The sequence below is a fragment of the Salvia hispanica genome, chromosome 3 (assembly GCF_029641045.1).
Source record: "Salvia hispanica isolate PSC_SH4W2 chromosome 3, Shi_PSC_v1, whole genome shotgun sequence".
Taxonomy (NCBI): Eukaryota; Viridiplantae; Streptophyta; class Magnoliopsida; order Lamiales; family Lamiaceae; genus Salvia; species Salvia hispanica.
In genome coordinates, this window is record NC_142694.1 from 21,277,650 (window position 1) to 21,294,424 (window position 16,775).

At 37.1% G+C, this 16,775-nt stretch overlaps 1 protein-coding gene and 1 pseudogene across 1 annotated transcript; one reads left to right on the forward strand and one right to left on the reverse strand.

Moving 5' to 3' along the window:
- Positions 1–2,874: 2,874 nt before the first annotated feature.
- Positions 2,875–6,508, forward strand: LOC125216321 (receptor-like protein kinase HSL1). The gene is made up of 2 exons (XM_048118013.2): positions 2,875–5,558; positions 5,894–6,508. Exons 1-2 carry the CDS (start codon positions 2,954–2,956, stop codon positions 6,283–6,285), a joined length of 2,997 nt encoding a protein of 998 aa, XP_047973970.1. The 5' UTR covers positions 2,875–2,953; the 3' UTR covers positions 6,286–6,508.
- Positions 6,509–15,952: 9,444 nt separating this feature from the next.
- LOC125209751 (glutaredoxin-C9 pseudogene) lies at positions 15,953–16,495 on the reverse strand (annotated as a pseudogene).
- Between the last annotated feature and the right edge of the window lie 280 nt (positions 16,496–16,775).

Below are 16,775 nucleotides of genomic sequence, written 5' to 3' on the forward strand. Positions count from 1 at the left end.
ATTAATATGTTGTCGTATTTGACAAAGTTTCTCTATTCTAAAAAGTGGACTTTATTATTCACTAATAATATTTTAAATTATTTCTACTTTTATCTCTTATACTTTATTATTTAAAATTCATACTATCCCTAAATTTCCCAATTTTTGGAGACATAACTTAAAATGGGACAGAGAATGATGTACTCTCTCCGACTCATGTTACTTGCACTCTTCTATTTCGACTTATCACAAACTACTTACACTATTTATTATATTTGAATTAGAATTAATGTATTTAATTAATATGTTAGATTAAGTTAAGAGCTCCTTTATTAAGTGATGTCTCATTATACTTAGAATTCGAATTTAATTACACTAAAAAATCAATCCTAAATTTACGGCTTAAAATGAAAAATGCGAGTAATACGGGACGGAGGGAGTATTTCTTTTGTCTACGATTAGGTATCATAAATTGACTTGACACAAGTTTAAAAAAATGTAATGAAAAGTGAGTAAAAAAATTAGCGGAGTGTGAGTCCTACTTTAGCATAGAGGTCTTATTCATTCTCATTATTCTTGGCTAGTAATGCCCACATTCTAATAGCTCACTTCACTTGCATTTTATTAAAATTAATGAATAAAAATAAGATAAATATTCCACTAACTTTATCCACTATTTTTATTTATAAAGTTAAATAATTTATTGAAACTTGTGTCGGTCAAAAATGAGACTTAGTGGGAACCGAATAAAGTTAGTTTTAAAATAAAATGTGAGAATAACGAGTCGTTCGAGAATAAAATCTATTACTAAAAGTAATAATACTAATAAATAAATGGAATATTTAGTTATAAACGTACGAAAAATGAAATTCGAGACAGTTGGACAAAGAGAGTATTAAAATATTTACGAATATAACAATCGTATTGTTTAATGCCCATATGCAATTGAGCATTCTTGAATCGTTATTATTCCTCAGAGCATTCCCAATGGAGGTGGCGAATTCTCGGCGATAAATCGCCGGTTATCGCCGAATTATCGCCGGCCATTGTGGCGAAGTCGGCGATAATTCGGCGATAATGTTGCCGTTGCTTCGCCGAGTGGCGTTCTAACGCCGGATTATCGCCGAGCGATCGCCGGCCACTGTGGCGACGCTCGGCGATAATCGGCGATAATTAAAATTTTTTTTTTTTTTTTTTGAACCCAACGGCTATTTTACATTCCACCCCTATAAATATTTCCTCCACTTCCTCCATTCATCACCCACAATCTTCATTCTCTCCATTTTCAATCTCTTCTCCCAATCTTCAATTTTCATCAAAATTATGAGCTTTTGGAAGAAAAGTTCCCGATCGGGTAAGGATAAGGGTAAGGGGAAAGAGTCGAGTTCACAAATTCCCAACACGGATGAAGCAAACGAGCAGTGGATGCAGTCGTTGTTGGCGATGGGTTCTCCTCCCGGCCAACTTCCATACGGGGGTCCGTCTCCTTTGCAGACTCCTCCGGCGCGGAGACTTTCTCCGTACTTCAACTCTGCCGGCAGAATGCCCTTTCCAGCCGACGATGTGTATCGGCCCCAGTTCGACACCCCCGGATCAACCCCAGGCGACCAAGAATCTCAGGCCGCGACACTGAGCGCGGAGGACTTCGAGGTGGAAGAAACGCCCACCGAGCCGCCTTCTAGGAGCGGGAGGGGGAAGGCGCCGGCGTCGTCGGCTGCGACTGATACGGGTTCCGATGAGAGGCCGAAGCGGGTAAGGACTACTTACACTCTGCAAGAGTCCGAGCTGATAGCCGACTGCTGGGCGGACACGTCACAGGACGCGGAGCGCAGCAACTACCAGACTGAGATCATATTCTGGGAGCGGATTGCCGCGAAGTACAGGAGCCACAAGACTGCCTCAATGAAGGACCATGGCAGCGAGGCGATCCGTCGGCATTGGGAGCGCCTCATGAGGGACTGCGGGCACTTCAACGGTATTTATTCTAACTTGATGACTCACATGACGAGTGGCCAGAACGAGCACATGGTCCGAGATGAGGCCATCCGGATGTATAGTAGCCAGTACTTGTCGACGAAGGGCTTCAAGTATTGGAACATCTACGATAAGCTGAAGGATCTCCCCAAATTCCGGACGGGAATGCACGACGCGCTGCACGGGAAATCGGTGCGCTCGCGACTTAGCGTTTCGGAGAGCGAGGGGAGCGCGGCCCACATCGACTTGAGTGGGGATGGTCCGCACGAGCGCCCGGAGGGAGTGAAGAAGGCGAAGGGGAGGCGGAAGGGGAAGGGCGCAACGTCGGAAGTCGCGTCGGAATCCGTCATCGACTTAGAAAAAGCCACTTATTCGAGCAATGTCGCCAATCTGACCCAGATGTACACGCTGTACTTCACCGGCGGCGGGACCCCTGAAGAAAAGGCGGCCCTCTGGAAATGCATCCAACACCTGCAGAGTACGCTGGGGCTCGATCCCGACGCCCCTCCGGCCCCTCCGTCTTAGATTTTTTTTTTTTAAATCTTTGTTTATTTGCGTTTTTTATTTGTAGTTTTTTTTTTCTCGTTGTATTATATTTTCCAATGATTAATACAACGATGAATTGTTCATTATTAGTCTATTTATTAAATACATTTGTAGGGAAAATTAAATAATATAAAAAATAATGATGTAAAAATGAAATGTTGAGTTAGGGAGAAATAAGGGAGAAATAAGGGAGAAACCAATGTAGCACTTGGCTAAAAACTGGGGATAAATTTTGGTGCTGATGTGGCGCTGATGTGGCAGGAGTTAGGGAGAAATAAGGGAGTTTTTAGGGAACTCCATTGGGAGTGCTCTCATTTCTCTAATTTATAAAAAAATTCAATTTTCCCCTATATAAGAGTATAAATGCAAACCACCAATTTTCAAATCTGTCACTCCAAAAAAAAACATGTCACATCTCTAACTTCCCACTCAAAACAAACCCACCGCCGCAAAAATGCACCACCTCCGCCGCCGATTCCACCTCCTCCTTCTCCTCGTCTCTCTCTCCCCCTCTCTCACCATCTCTCTAAACAAAGAAGGCCTCTACCTCCAAAAGGCGAAGCTCAATTTCGACGATCCAAATGCCGCCCTCTCCAATTGGAATCCCGACGACGAAACCCCATGCAACTGGAACGGCGTCGTTTGCGATTCCTCCTCCTCCTCCGTCGTCTCGCTCGATCTCTCCAGCTCCAGCCTCTCCGGCCCCTTCCCCTCCGTCCTCTGCCGCCTCGATCGCCTCTCCTCCATCTCCTTCTACGACAATTTCATCAATTCCACTCTCCCCGACGACGATCTCGCCGCCTGCCTCGCTCTCGAGCACCTCGATCTGGCGCAGAACTACCTCACCGGCGCTCTCCCGCGCAGGATCGCGGAGCTACCGAGGTTGAAGTATCTCGATTTGACCGGTAACAACTTCTCCGGAGAAATTCCGGCGAGCTACGGAACCTTCCAGAAGCTCGAGGTGCTAGCATTGGTGGAGAATCTGCTGGAAGGCGTAATTCCGCCGTTTTTAGGTAACATTTCGACGCTGAAGATGTTGAATCTGTCTTATAACCCGTTTTCGCCGGGTCGGATCCCGCCGGAGCTCGGGAATCTGACTAATTTAGAGGTGATGTGGCTGACTCAGACGAGTCTCATCGGCGAGATACCTGACTCGCTGGGTCGACTCAGTAGACTCGTTGATTTGGACCTGGCTTACAACGCGTTGTCCGGCTCGATACCGAGTTCGATCACCGAGTTGACGGCGCTGGTTCAGCTCGAGCTCTACAACAACTCCTTGAGCGGTGCGCTACCAAGCGGCGGGTGGTCGAACATGACGGCGCTGCGGCGGCTCGACGCGTCAACGAATGAGTTGAGCGGTGGAATTCCGGTGGAGTTGTGCGAATTGCCGCTTGAGTCGTTGAATCTCTATGAGAACAATTTGCGCGGCGAATTGCCGGCTGCGATTGCTGAGTCTCCGAATTTGTATGAATTGAAGCTTTTCCGCAACCAGTTGTCGGGGGAATTGCCTTCCGATCTCGGCAGAAACTCGGCGTTGTGGTGGATCGATGTTTCGACTAACAATTTTTCCGGTCGGATTCCGGACGGTTTATGCTCCAACGGCGCTCTCGAAGAGCTGTTGCTGATTGAGAACTCATTTTCCGGCGAAATTCCAGCAAGTCTCGGCGAGTGTCGGAGCCTGCTGCGGGTAAGGTTAGGTCACAATCGTTTCTCCGGCGAGGTACCGGCGGCATTTTGGGGGCTTCCTCACGTGTCATTACTCGAGCTGATGGGGAACTCATTTTCCGGCGTAATTCCGAAAACTATTGCCGGAGCGTCGAACTTATCTCAGTTGATTTTATCGGTGAACAGATTTTCCGGAAATCTGCCGAAGGAGATAGGATATCTGGAGAATCTGTTGGAGATTTCCGGCAATGACAACGAGTTTTCCGGCCCGTTGCCGGTCAGCGTAGTGAATCTCGGGCAATTAGTGAAGCTCGATCTTCACAACAATGCATTTTCCGGTGGAATTCCCAAGGGTATTGATTCATGGAAGAAGCTAAACGAGCTGAATTTGGCAAACAACGAATTTTCCGGTGAAATCCCCGGCGAAATCGGGGAATTATCCGTTCTAAACTATCTGGATTTATCGGGAAACAGATTCTCCGGTGAAATCCCTACTACGTTGCAGAATCTGAAGCTCAATCGTCTCAATTTCTCGTATAATCATCTCAGCGGCCACATTCCCCTGGATTACACCAAAGAAATGTACAGAGACAGCTTTCTTGGAAACTCGGAGCTATGCCAAGAAATTGAGGGATTATGCAACCGCAAAGAAATGAAAAACAAGGGCTACATTTGGTTTTTCAGAACACTAATTGCTCTAGCTGGAATTCTACTCATATGTGGCATAGTTTGGTTCTATATCAAGTACAAGAAATTCAATGAAGTGAAGAGAAATCTCGACCGTTCGAAATGGACGTTGATGTCTTTCCACAAGCTCGGATTCACCGAGAGTGAGATATCGGAAGCTCTGGATGAAGACAACGTGATTGGGACAGGGGCGTCGGGGAAGGTCTACAAGGTGGTGCTGAGCAATGGAGAGGCTGTGGCCGTGAAGCGGCTGTGGGGGCAGTCGAAGGCGGGGGCGGACGTGGAGAGAGGGGCCATTCAGGATGATGGTTTTGATGCAGAGGTTGAGACTCTGGGGAAGATTAGGCACAAGAATATAGTGAAGTTGTGGTGTTGTTGCTGCACAAGAGATAGTAAACTCTTGGTTTATGAGTATATGCCTAATGGGAGTTTAGGGGATTTGATGCACAGCACAAAGAGTGGGTTGTTGGATTGGCCGATTCGGTTTAAGATCGCCCTCGATGCGGCTGAGGGACTGTCGTACTTGCACCACGACTGCGTCCCTCCGATCGTCCACCGCGACGTGAAGTCGAACAACATACTGCTCGATGCTGAGTACGGAGCTCGTGTGGCCGATTTTGGGCTGGCCAAGGTGGTGGATGACGCTAGCGGGAAGGGCACCATGTCGATGTCCGTCATCGCCGGCTCGTGCGGCTACATCGCCCCTGGTGAGTCCTAAAACACCCTTACTAGTTGAAGCATGATTGTAGCTTTAGGTCAAAAATAATCCTAACCATGTGAGTGATTGTGGATTGTGAATTATTAGTTACACTTTTGGTGTGTGTCAGTGCAGTTTTAGGTGCCATTGGAGTCACACATGAATCATGCCAAATCATTAGCAATATGCCTTTATCATTGATAGCATCATATTTGTACAAAAACAAGCAACACTAGTTTTGTTATTGGATTCTCTCCAAACAATCCACTACAACTAGTAGTTGCTATGTTTACACTATCATGACTGTTACCACTTACTCTAACTAAACCACCTCTTCCGATGCAGAGTATGCGTACACGCTTCGAGTGAACGAGAAGAGCGACATCTACAGCTTCGGTGTAGTGATTCTTGAGCTGGTGACCGGGAGACTCCCCGTGGATCCTGAGTTTGGCGAGAAGGATCTTGTGAAGTGGGTGTGTTGGACGCTGGATCAGGAGGGCGTCCTCGGTGTGATCGACCCGAAACTCGAGTCTTGTTATAGGGACGATGTCTGCAGAGTGCTGAACTTGGGGCTGCTCTGCACGAGCTCGCTCCCTATAAGCCGGCCCTCCATGAGGCGTGTGGTGAAGATGATGCAGGAGATCGGGAGCCGGAGCTTGCACAAGAACGTTGCCAAAGAAGGGAAGCTGACGCCTTATTACTATGAAGAAGGCTCGGATCATGGAAGTGTGGCATGATGATGATAGTTTGGATTGGATTGTTGTATGCATTTTGCAACTAGTTTTGAATGAGTCTTGCTTTGTATTCTTTGCCACCCAAATTTCATTGTTTCTTGACAGTGGTAGTGATAGATTATCATTATATCAAGGTAACATTATATCTCATCAAATTGTTTTTTAGTTGTAGAGAATTATGAATTGGGGCCCATTAAATGCTGATATATTGATGAAGTTTTTGAACTGCCAAGTTGGTTCATTGATATTTGAATATCATCAATGTATACGTTAATAAAAGAATTACAAAATTCATTCAAGTGTTAATATCAACAATGTTCATTCAGTTACTTAACGCAAAAAATAATAATTTAATTTTAGCATTACAATTAAATTTCATATTCAAATCAACAATTTGAATATTTTGATTTGGTAAATTCTTCTCTTGTAATATGAGAGTGAATTAATTGCATTGTTCTTTAGCGTTATCAATTTCGACGTCAAACGGTTGATGAGTGTTATCTAACATAGTTGGACGACCTAGCAGTAATTTTCAAAAATGTATCAATCAATTTTAAATGGATATCTAATTCTCATGTGAAAGCTAATGCGAACAATTAAAATTGATAAATTTACTAGAAACTGAAACATTGGATCATTATTGATTAAATAATAGACCTGATATTTAGAAAAATTAGATTGATATACTCTCTTTCTCTGCGATTAGGAGTATTGATTTAGTTCAGTACAAATTTTAAGAAAATTATATTGAAAAGTGCATGAAAAAATTCGTAGAATATAAATCTCGATTTTATATACTCTCCGTCCACCTAATATAATCTCATGAATGAAGGTCATGAATTTTAATATAAAATTGGTAAAACCTGAATAAAGATAAAATGATAAGTAGGATATAGATAAGAAAGATAACAAGTGGGTAACAAATTGAGCGTACCTAAATTGAAACGAGGAACTAAAAATTAACCAAGACCTTTCGTGACATAACGGATTAAAATGGTAATACTAAAATTTCTAATCTAAGAGTTAGGCAGCAGTAGTTATCTCATGCTATCATTATGATTTAGAGGTTTACTATATTTTTTTATTTTTTATTTTACTATAAAGTAAAGCAAGAACTTAATATATGTGGGCCCCAGTTTAGATAGAAAGCCCGACCCGTAGCCCGTATCACATTAACTACCCGACAGTGTAAAAGTCAAAGCACATGAAAGTTGGTCTGCATTCGGGCCCAACCTTTTAAATCACATCTAAGGCCATCCACACTGGGGCGCGCTATGCGACATCCTAAGTCCCGTCCTATGCACTGCCACATCAGCATTTTATTCTCCACTCCTTCCATCTGGGCAGACTATAACCCGCCCTAAGCGACGCCTTAAGCATTTTTACTTCTATTTTGTATTTATATTTTTATGTTTGCAAATGTAAATAAAAATAAACAAATAAAAACAACACAATTAAAAAAAAGGAGATTCTAAATTAACTTAATTAAAAAAAAGTTACAAAATAAGAAATTAAAAAAAGCACTAAATACAAAAAAAAGAGGCTAGTCTAGAGTAGTCTCAACTTGCGGCTGAGGCCACCGATCATCCGCTGGATGCCCTCGATTTGAGCCGGGTTGGTCGCCTGCATGAGGGCGGTGTGCGCGTCCAACAACGTCCTGTAGTCGGAGGAGGCCGCCAAACCCGAGTAGGCATGGGCTGCAGCCGAAGTCGCGAACGGCGTCGAACTCGGGGTCGGCGACGGGATCTGGTAATGCGGCGCCGCGGCGGATGTGGTCGCCTTGCCCTTGGCCTTGGCAGCCTTGACGCCAGAGGGATGCCGGGATACCGCAGTGCCGGAACTCTCATCCTCGAACACCGGATTGTTGAGGTCCATTGGAGATGCGCCGCTCTCGCTGCTTGTATAATCAGTGAAGGTGCGCTTCGACGCCCTCTTCCTCGCCGCCGTCGATGGGGCAACGAACTTCTGCTTGTCCCTCAATAGCGCCCAGGACTGGTAGTGCTTGAAATCGCCGTATAATGAAATGTACGACTGCATCGCTTTGTCCCGCACATCCGCGAGACTCTCGCCACTGCCCTGCTCCCTCTCGCACTTCTCGTACTCCCCCGCGAACAATTTACCTGCTTTTTTATTTGTTCCCAGTGCTTGCGGAGCTACTCCCTGTGGCGCTTGTAGGCGTACGGCGGCTTGGCCGCGTTGTATTTCTCGGCGATGCGCTCCCAATACGCAGTCACCTTCTGGTTGTTGGCGTACACCGGATCCTCCGAAACGTCAATCCAACATCTCGTCAAGACGATGGATTCGGGGTCGGAGTAGTTCGTCCTTCCCGGGACGAACTCTTCGCACACCTCTGTTGAAGGCAACTTCTGGGCTCGTGCCTTGGTCCGCTTCTTCTTGGTGGCGGACCCAGAAGCGGCGGCGGCGGCGGCGGGCCGGACGCGAGGTGCGGCGGCGGTGGCGGAGGGGCGGTGGGTAGAAGGTTCCATGTCGGACAGCCCGTATGATTCGGTGGAAAAGTCGGGATCGTACTCGAAACAGTGCAAAAGGACCGTTTTTTATATTAACCCTTAGTCCATGGACTACTGGTGATATTTTTAAAGTCCAGGGACCATTTTCGAGATAAACCCATAGTCCAGGGACCATTTTTGAAGTTCACTCTAAATGAAATACCAAGGATGTTTTAGTCTTTCTCATTTTTATTACTATGTATTTTTTATTTTATATTAAAATATTGTTTTCATTTAATCCATAAATATTGTAAATTTATTAGATTGATAAGTTAAAATACTTATCAATAATTATCATAAGAATGATTTATGTTTTTATTTTAGTTAAACTAAATAGAAGATGGATTGTCGAAATACTAGGATTTATATTTAATATTTTAGTTAAACATCTTCTATTTAATTTTAATACTAACCTAATTGAGAAATTAGGATTTATTTTAGTTTAACTAAAATATTTTACTTCTTTACTATAGTTATTATAAGAATGATTTATGTTTTTATTTTATTTTAAACTAAAATAAAAACATAAATCATTCTTATAATAACTATTTATAAGTATTTTAATTTATCAATCTAATTAAATTTACAATATTTATGGATTAAATGAAAATAATATTTTAATATAAAATAAACATAGTACATAGTAATAAAAATGAGAAAGACTAAAACGTCATTGGTATTTTAATAAAATAAACATAGTACTTCTTTTGGGCTGTTTTTGTTTTTCGTTGGTTTTCTCTAAGGTTCTTTTACATTAGTGTAATGGTCTTGTTAGGGTTTTGGTAGCGTTTGAGTTCTAAGGGAGTTTGTTAGCTGGAATAGTTTTAGTACCTGGCTTTGCCGCCTTGCGAACTTGTGCTCACCACTCATGGTTTGAGCCTTTTATTTTTATAAAAAAAAAGGGTATAAGAGACTCAAAATAGTGAAAAAGGGTCCGAAATGATATTATACCCATACGTAGAGGCTTATAATGCATTTTTTAAAATATGGGTACCTGTAGCGTTCGACTTGTCATACATAGAGGCCAATTTTATAGTTTCACTCAATACAAAAAATGCCATTAATAATTACTTTGAATTTTATTAAATTCGATCTCATATTTTTACTTTTTGAACTAAGAAAAGATATGTTAAACCTTGTTGGTTACAATTAGGGCCGCTCAATGGAAAAAAAGACATTTAATCTTCGCCAACATTTTTGTTAATATTATCCTTTATTTAAATAATTTATAGAAGTATATAATTATCAAGATCAACAAATTTAGAAATTACATGAGAAGTAAAGTTTGCATACATAACCCTTTTTCTCTCTAACCTCAAAGTAATGAACACAAGAATAAATTTCTCAAAGTAATGAACACAAAAATAAATTCGAAATTTAATTTGATCGCATTAGCAATATTGATATGTTTTGTGCTTATACCAACTTGTTTGCATTTTCTTTTGTAGTCTCTCTGTTTCCTAAAACTGAAAACTATTTCCTTTTTGATTTGTTTCTTAAAAAAACAAACACTCAATTTTCGAAAAGTTTTTTTCTCTCTATAAGGTGGGATTCATTTTACACAACATAATTTTTCATTCTATCTTCTCTTTTATTTTATCAATTTTTCATTAAAACTCGAGTTGTTTCAAAAACTCTTATTTTTAAGAAACGAGGAGAGTATATTTTATTGATTGTATTGAACATCATAGATTACGATCTTATGAGCGAAAAAAAAGATAAACGACATCCATATATACCAATTATATATGCTAATCCGAATTTTACAAGGATTGTGAATATTCATTAAGAAAAAAATAATTGTGCGTTATATTTCTAATACCTTCATATTTATTTTGATGATCAATTACTGATAGAATTACACAAACAATTTAATAGGAGTATATTAATAAATGAATTTAATAACGTCTAGTGAAACAAGCCTATATATTTGAAATATAGGCTTGATGATTGGGACAATGGAAATAAAAAAAAATGATTGAATTATACTTTTTTGTTCTAAAAATTAATGTGATCTGTAAATTTAATGGACTCCATTATTATGTTTGTCCGTGCTATCGCATAGTATATTTCTAGTTTAACATTTAATTCATTGAGAGTCTATGTCTAGTTGAATGTAAATGGTTATTTCATGGGAATAGAAAGTTTGCTGAAACTATTTATTCACAATAAATACAGCATTTCTCATCAGCAACCACAATTAATTAATTCTTACATGTGAAATGTTTTTTTGACATTATGGTTTTACCATAAATACTGGAATAAATACATAACTCATACAAAATGTTTCATATTTTATATTAATACAAAAAATTTGAAGTTATGTAAATCATATAAAATATTTCATTCTTGTTGCAATTTAGTACATTCCGTTATTTTTGTTTAAACACCGTTAACTTTTGTACTTTGTGATGCACCAATCATTAAACAATGATAAAAAATTTCGTACCATATAAAACAATTATAAAACTTTTTGTACTAACATGAAACAATTATGAAACATTTTGCAGTTCACATACACAAAGAGTTAGCGACATCCAAACAAAAATAGCAGAATGTACTAAATTGAAACACGAATGAAACATTTTGTATAATTTATATAAACTTCAAACTTTTTGTACTAATGTGAAACAAAGGTGAAACATTTTGTATGAGTTATGTATTTACTCCTAATAATGTTGAAATTGTAATTTATTTTATTTTATTTTTGATTAAATATATAGTATGCATATATAATGCCCTTGCATATAATCCATTATTCGCATGTAAGAGTTAATTAAGATCTTAAATAAGGATAGCTTGAATGAAGGAAAATATATATAAATATAATGGAATTATGAACCAAGTTTCTCATATTCCTAATATTACGTTGGAAGGTTATAGAAGCGGGGACCCATATTTTTCACTTATTTTCCTAAATTCACTTAATTTTTTTGTAATATACTTGAGAAATGAAAGAACGGAAATTATATATAAAAAGAAAAACAGTTTAACAATTTCACCATTTTTTTAAAAAAATAAAACAGATAATTTCAAAATTCAAATACTTTAAAAATTTTATAAAAATATAAAATATAATTCTCGATACATGTTGGACCTGAGTATCAAATTTATTAGAAATTTCTACATAATTTTTCCGCATTGCTCTCATAATTTATCCATAAATTTTTGGAACGTTACATTGAAGTTCATCAAAAAAATAATCATATATTTTGAACTCGTTGGTTTATCATTTTAAAGGTATGATGTTAACACTTTCTCCTTTTCTTGTTAAAATAGTAACTCAAGTACTTCTTAATTTTATTCACTATAACATGCAACAAATTTAAATTTTGATATACGTTTAATATATTGATACTAATTGAATTTGCGATTTTAATTTTAAGAAATTCATAGTTATAATATTAATTCCTCACCTTCCAAAATATTAGTTTCTATAAATTCATGATTTTTGGATTGACACATCCAAACTTTAATAAAAAAATTATCATATGTTCTTAACTCATTTTTTAATATTTAAGAAATATAATTAACATTTTCTCTTTTTAATTTGTAAATTATTAAAAAATTTAGCTCAATTCAGCATATCAGGCAACAAACTAAAATTTCACATCTGATAAAATAATACTGATGGAGTTTACGAATTTAATTTTAAGAATTTCATAATTTTAATTTTAATTCTTTACTTAAAAAATTTTAATATTTCTAAATTCTTAATTTATGGAATGTTACGTCTAACCATGATAAGAAAAATAGTCAGATGTTTTTAAGTCTATTTAATGTTTTAAAGCTATAATAGTGATATTTTCTCTTTTTCGTTCTAAGACGTTAGAGTTCATATCTCAATTCACTATATCATGCAACAAATTAAAATTCTGAGTCTATGATTTTGATTTTATGAGTTTCATATTTTTTATTTTAATTCTTTAGTTGTCCAAAGTTTTAGTTTCTTTATACTTAGTTTTTGGAATGTTAAGTAGAAGTTAGAACCTCAATAAAAAAAATAATCACATGTTTTCAACTCATTTATTTGCTACTATTTTAAAACTATACTGTTAATATTTTCTTTGTTTTTCATAAAATATAGTTAGAATTTTTAGTTTAAGTCACTATAACATCTAAAAAATAAGTTTGAGTATATGATAGATCTAATTGTTCATCACATACACTTCTTCTCCTTTCTAATCTCCCATTAATTTCATTTTACATTTAGTTTTTTTAGCTGGATCCAACTTATCTACTCCCTCCATCCCCCATTAAAAATCACTCTTTTTCCATTTCGGTCCGTCCCCAATTAAGAGTCACACTTTATTTTTACCATAAATGGTAGTAGGTCTCACATTCCACTAACTCACTTTACTCACATTTTATTATAAAACCAATATAAAAAAGTGGGTCCCATATTCCACTAACTTTTTCAACCAACTTTTCTTTACCTTTCTTAAAATCCGTGCCCGGTCAAACTGTGACTGTTAATGGAGGACGGAAGGAGTATTATGTTTTGTGTTGTTTTAAGGATCAATCACTTTTAAGGAGTGACTCGTACTATATTATAGAATCCAGACCTTAGTCCATAAAACTGTAATAAACAAATAAAATAAAAAGGTTCCACCATACAAAGAGACACATTGAGTGGTGAACATAAAATCGTACGTTTGCCCATCCCCAATTTCCACATTTTGGTATTAATTCGTTTCCAATCACCCTATTGCCCCATCGCCATCACCATCTAGCACCTCCTTAATTATATGGTTTCCATTAAATGCGGCCTAAATATTCAGGTTCATTAAATTATGATAGGTTTGTGTCCGATTAATCATTTAAGGAGTTCAGTTTGCAAGATAACTTATATTTGTGATTAAATAAGTATTATGGTTTGTTCGTTAGATTGAATATCATAATTTAATCTTAATTGAATAATCATGTGATAATTAGTCATAATTAACCATTCCAACTAAAATAATCTCACAGACTCAATTCTTTATATATTTTGGTATTATTTTATTTAAGAAACTGAATACATCGGAATGTACAAAAATATATTTACTCTTTTTTCGAGTTAAAAATATATTTATCCTTATTAACAACTGCGCTTGTTGTCTCACTTAAGATGACACATTTTCCTTTTTGATTTGCCTCAACTAAGATGATGTACATCTCTTTTTTGGGATACTCTCTCTCCAATTAATACTCTCAATTACTTTTTTCACTCCTATTAAAATATTTATCTTTCTTTATCTCTTTATTTTAATACTTACACCCATTTTTTCTCTTCTCAATTAAAATCATTAACCAATAACTCATAAAATCTCGTGCGGAAAGAGTATTTAATTTTTTTAATTATTCTATATATAATTTATGTACTTATTTAATCATTTAGAATGGTTATGGTTTATAATGTTCTGTCAATAATTAGAGATCATGACAACTTGTGGTCTTTAAAGAATAGTAGATGGTGTCGGATCATAGAAGTTCCATTTGTATTCGAGCTCACCGGGCTTGGGAATAAATAATTCAAAAGGAATGACAATCGTATAATCTTGAAGATTTTGGGAATAAATAATTCGGATGGAATGAGAATCGTACAATCTTGAAGATTTTAATATGAGAAATATCCATAGAGTTCAAACCATAAATTATTTTATTGGGAGTTGTAATTATTTTTGTTTCATTTGTCAATATCTTCTTTCGAACTTTCTACGATGAATTTTGGCAGGATTGAACTTTTTTAATTGAGTTAGACCAGCCCTATATCGAATTGACCCAAATTTGAAGTCTATATACTTAGATCAGTCATTTTTCATTTTCAGTCCAGATATGCAATTCTGTCAAGCATTTTCTATTTTCAGTCCAGATCAACCGTTGGATCAATTAAATTTAGCTTACAAGATATAAGGAATTACTCATAAGACTAATATATGGAGTAGTAGTTTATGATCTCTCTTTATAACCATATGAATTATGAAATATTATTACTCCGTATAATTTATTTTATTTCATTTACCAACAAATAAGGCCACATAATTCCTATTTGAATTTATTATATAGTTCCTCGTCCCACAAAAGATATCACACTTTCCTTTTTAGTTTGTCTCACAAAAGATGTCACATTTTTATTTTTAGAAAACGTTCTCTCTCACATTAATATAAAAATTATATTTTCTCTTTTCATCTAACACACAAAACAAAACCTCCTAAAATCTCATATCATCCCACAAATGGGACATCTTTTGTGGGACAGAGGAAGTACTACTTAAATAACTACTTTTGTGTATAATATATTGGGGTAGAACGTAAAATCGCTCTTCCTGTTCCTATTCCTAAGTACTAAAAAATAAAAGGTTTGAATATCGGATTTAAGTTTAACAAAACACACACAGCAGCACACAAACAACTCATCTTCCTCTTTAATTCTATTGATTTTACATGTAGTTTTAGACCACAATTGTTGTGGAGTATTATTCAATTCTCCAGAGACAAAGAAAAGTAGCGACTCAAATGTTACTTTATATTCATCTTAACGATTGATGCATCTGATGTTGAAATATACCAACTAGATTTATTCGCATTTAATTTTGTGACTTGCTATTTTTAATTATCGATAAGAAAATAATTGTCATCTTATTTTCTATTTTTTTTATTTTTCTAAATTGTCATCAAGCCTACATAGTGTGTTTCACATTGGAGTAGACTAGCATTTATATACTTCGAGTCAGGAATAAGATTTTTGTTTTCTTTTTTCAGTATAATACATTACTACTCTATGGCCTTAAATTTAGGTGAATGGAAGGTCAATAATTAACTAAACACGAAAGGTCATTATTAATGTTTTAAATTATTTTATAAAATTTGAGTTTGGTATATTTTTAGATCATTTAAGTTATCATTTATTAAAATAATCTAACAATGATCTAAACATGTCATCTATATGATTTTGTGTTTTATATTAATATCTAATTTTACATAGATCACAATCCTATAATTGTAAAATTAAATAATCCCTTTATTCTACAAACTATTAATGTAATGGAAGAGATAAACCAAATATTTCACGATAAATTTTTTCATTTGTGTGATGGAAACATAATTTTTTTAACTACGCCACGCGTTCAATTTTGAAAGCAATATCAGATTTCATGTAATTAGTTTAAATGGACAACTGATTGATTAAACAATAGTCAATATAGCCAAAGTCAAAAGTAGCCACTGATATCAGAGAATTTTTACATAATAATGCAAGATGTTTAGCAACTTCTACCATCCATTAAACTTCTACTAAGTTAGAACAACAATAATAATTATTTGAATATTTAAAGCCAAAGAGCTCTAGCTTCTCTAAGCCTAGGGACCAATTCACCAGAAATATGCGCGCCCATGATTTTCTCAATCCCTCCAAACAGCTCTCCGGCGAGAAACACCGCCGGCAGCTGCGGGGCGGCGGCGCCGATGATCTTCGACAGCTCCTCGTTTACCTCGGCTTCGTTGTGGTCGTCGACGTGGAAGATGGAAGGATAGACGCCGTGGCCGTGGAGCAAGAGCTTCACCACGTGGCACATGCAGCAGCCTCGCCGCGCGAAAACAACCACGGGCTTCTCTGCCACCTGCTCCCGCACAGAGGCGGGCGGAGAGGAGGTGGGCGCCCAATTTCTATATGGGATAGCTTGTTGCATGGTGCGTCGCTTTTGGAAAAGGGAGACTTGGGGCCTGGGGTAGTTATAGCCGAAAATAAATACTCCCTCATTTCATTTTCTGGGTTTTGAGTCATTTCATTTTTTACATTTATTTTAAAAAAATAATAACAAATACTTGAAATAGAAAAAAAGTAAAGTAAGAGGGAGAATAATATATATAAGACTCTTATCTACCTTATTATGTTACTTACTTTACTCTCTCTTAATTTTAACTATTTATTACTCCCTCCGTCCCACTTTAGGAGTCCCTGTTGAGTTCGGCACGGGTTTTAAGAAATACAAAGGAAAGTTGGTA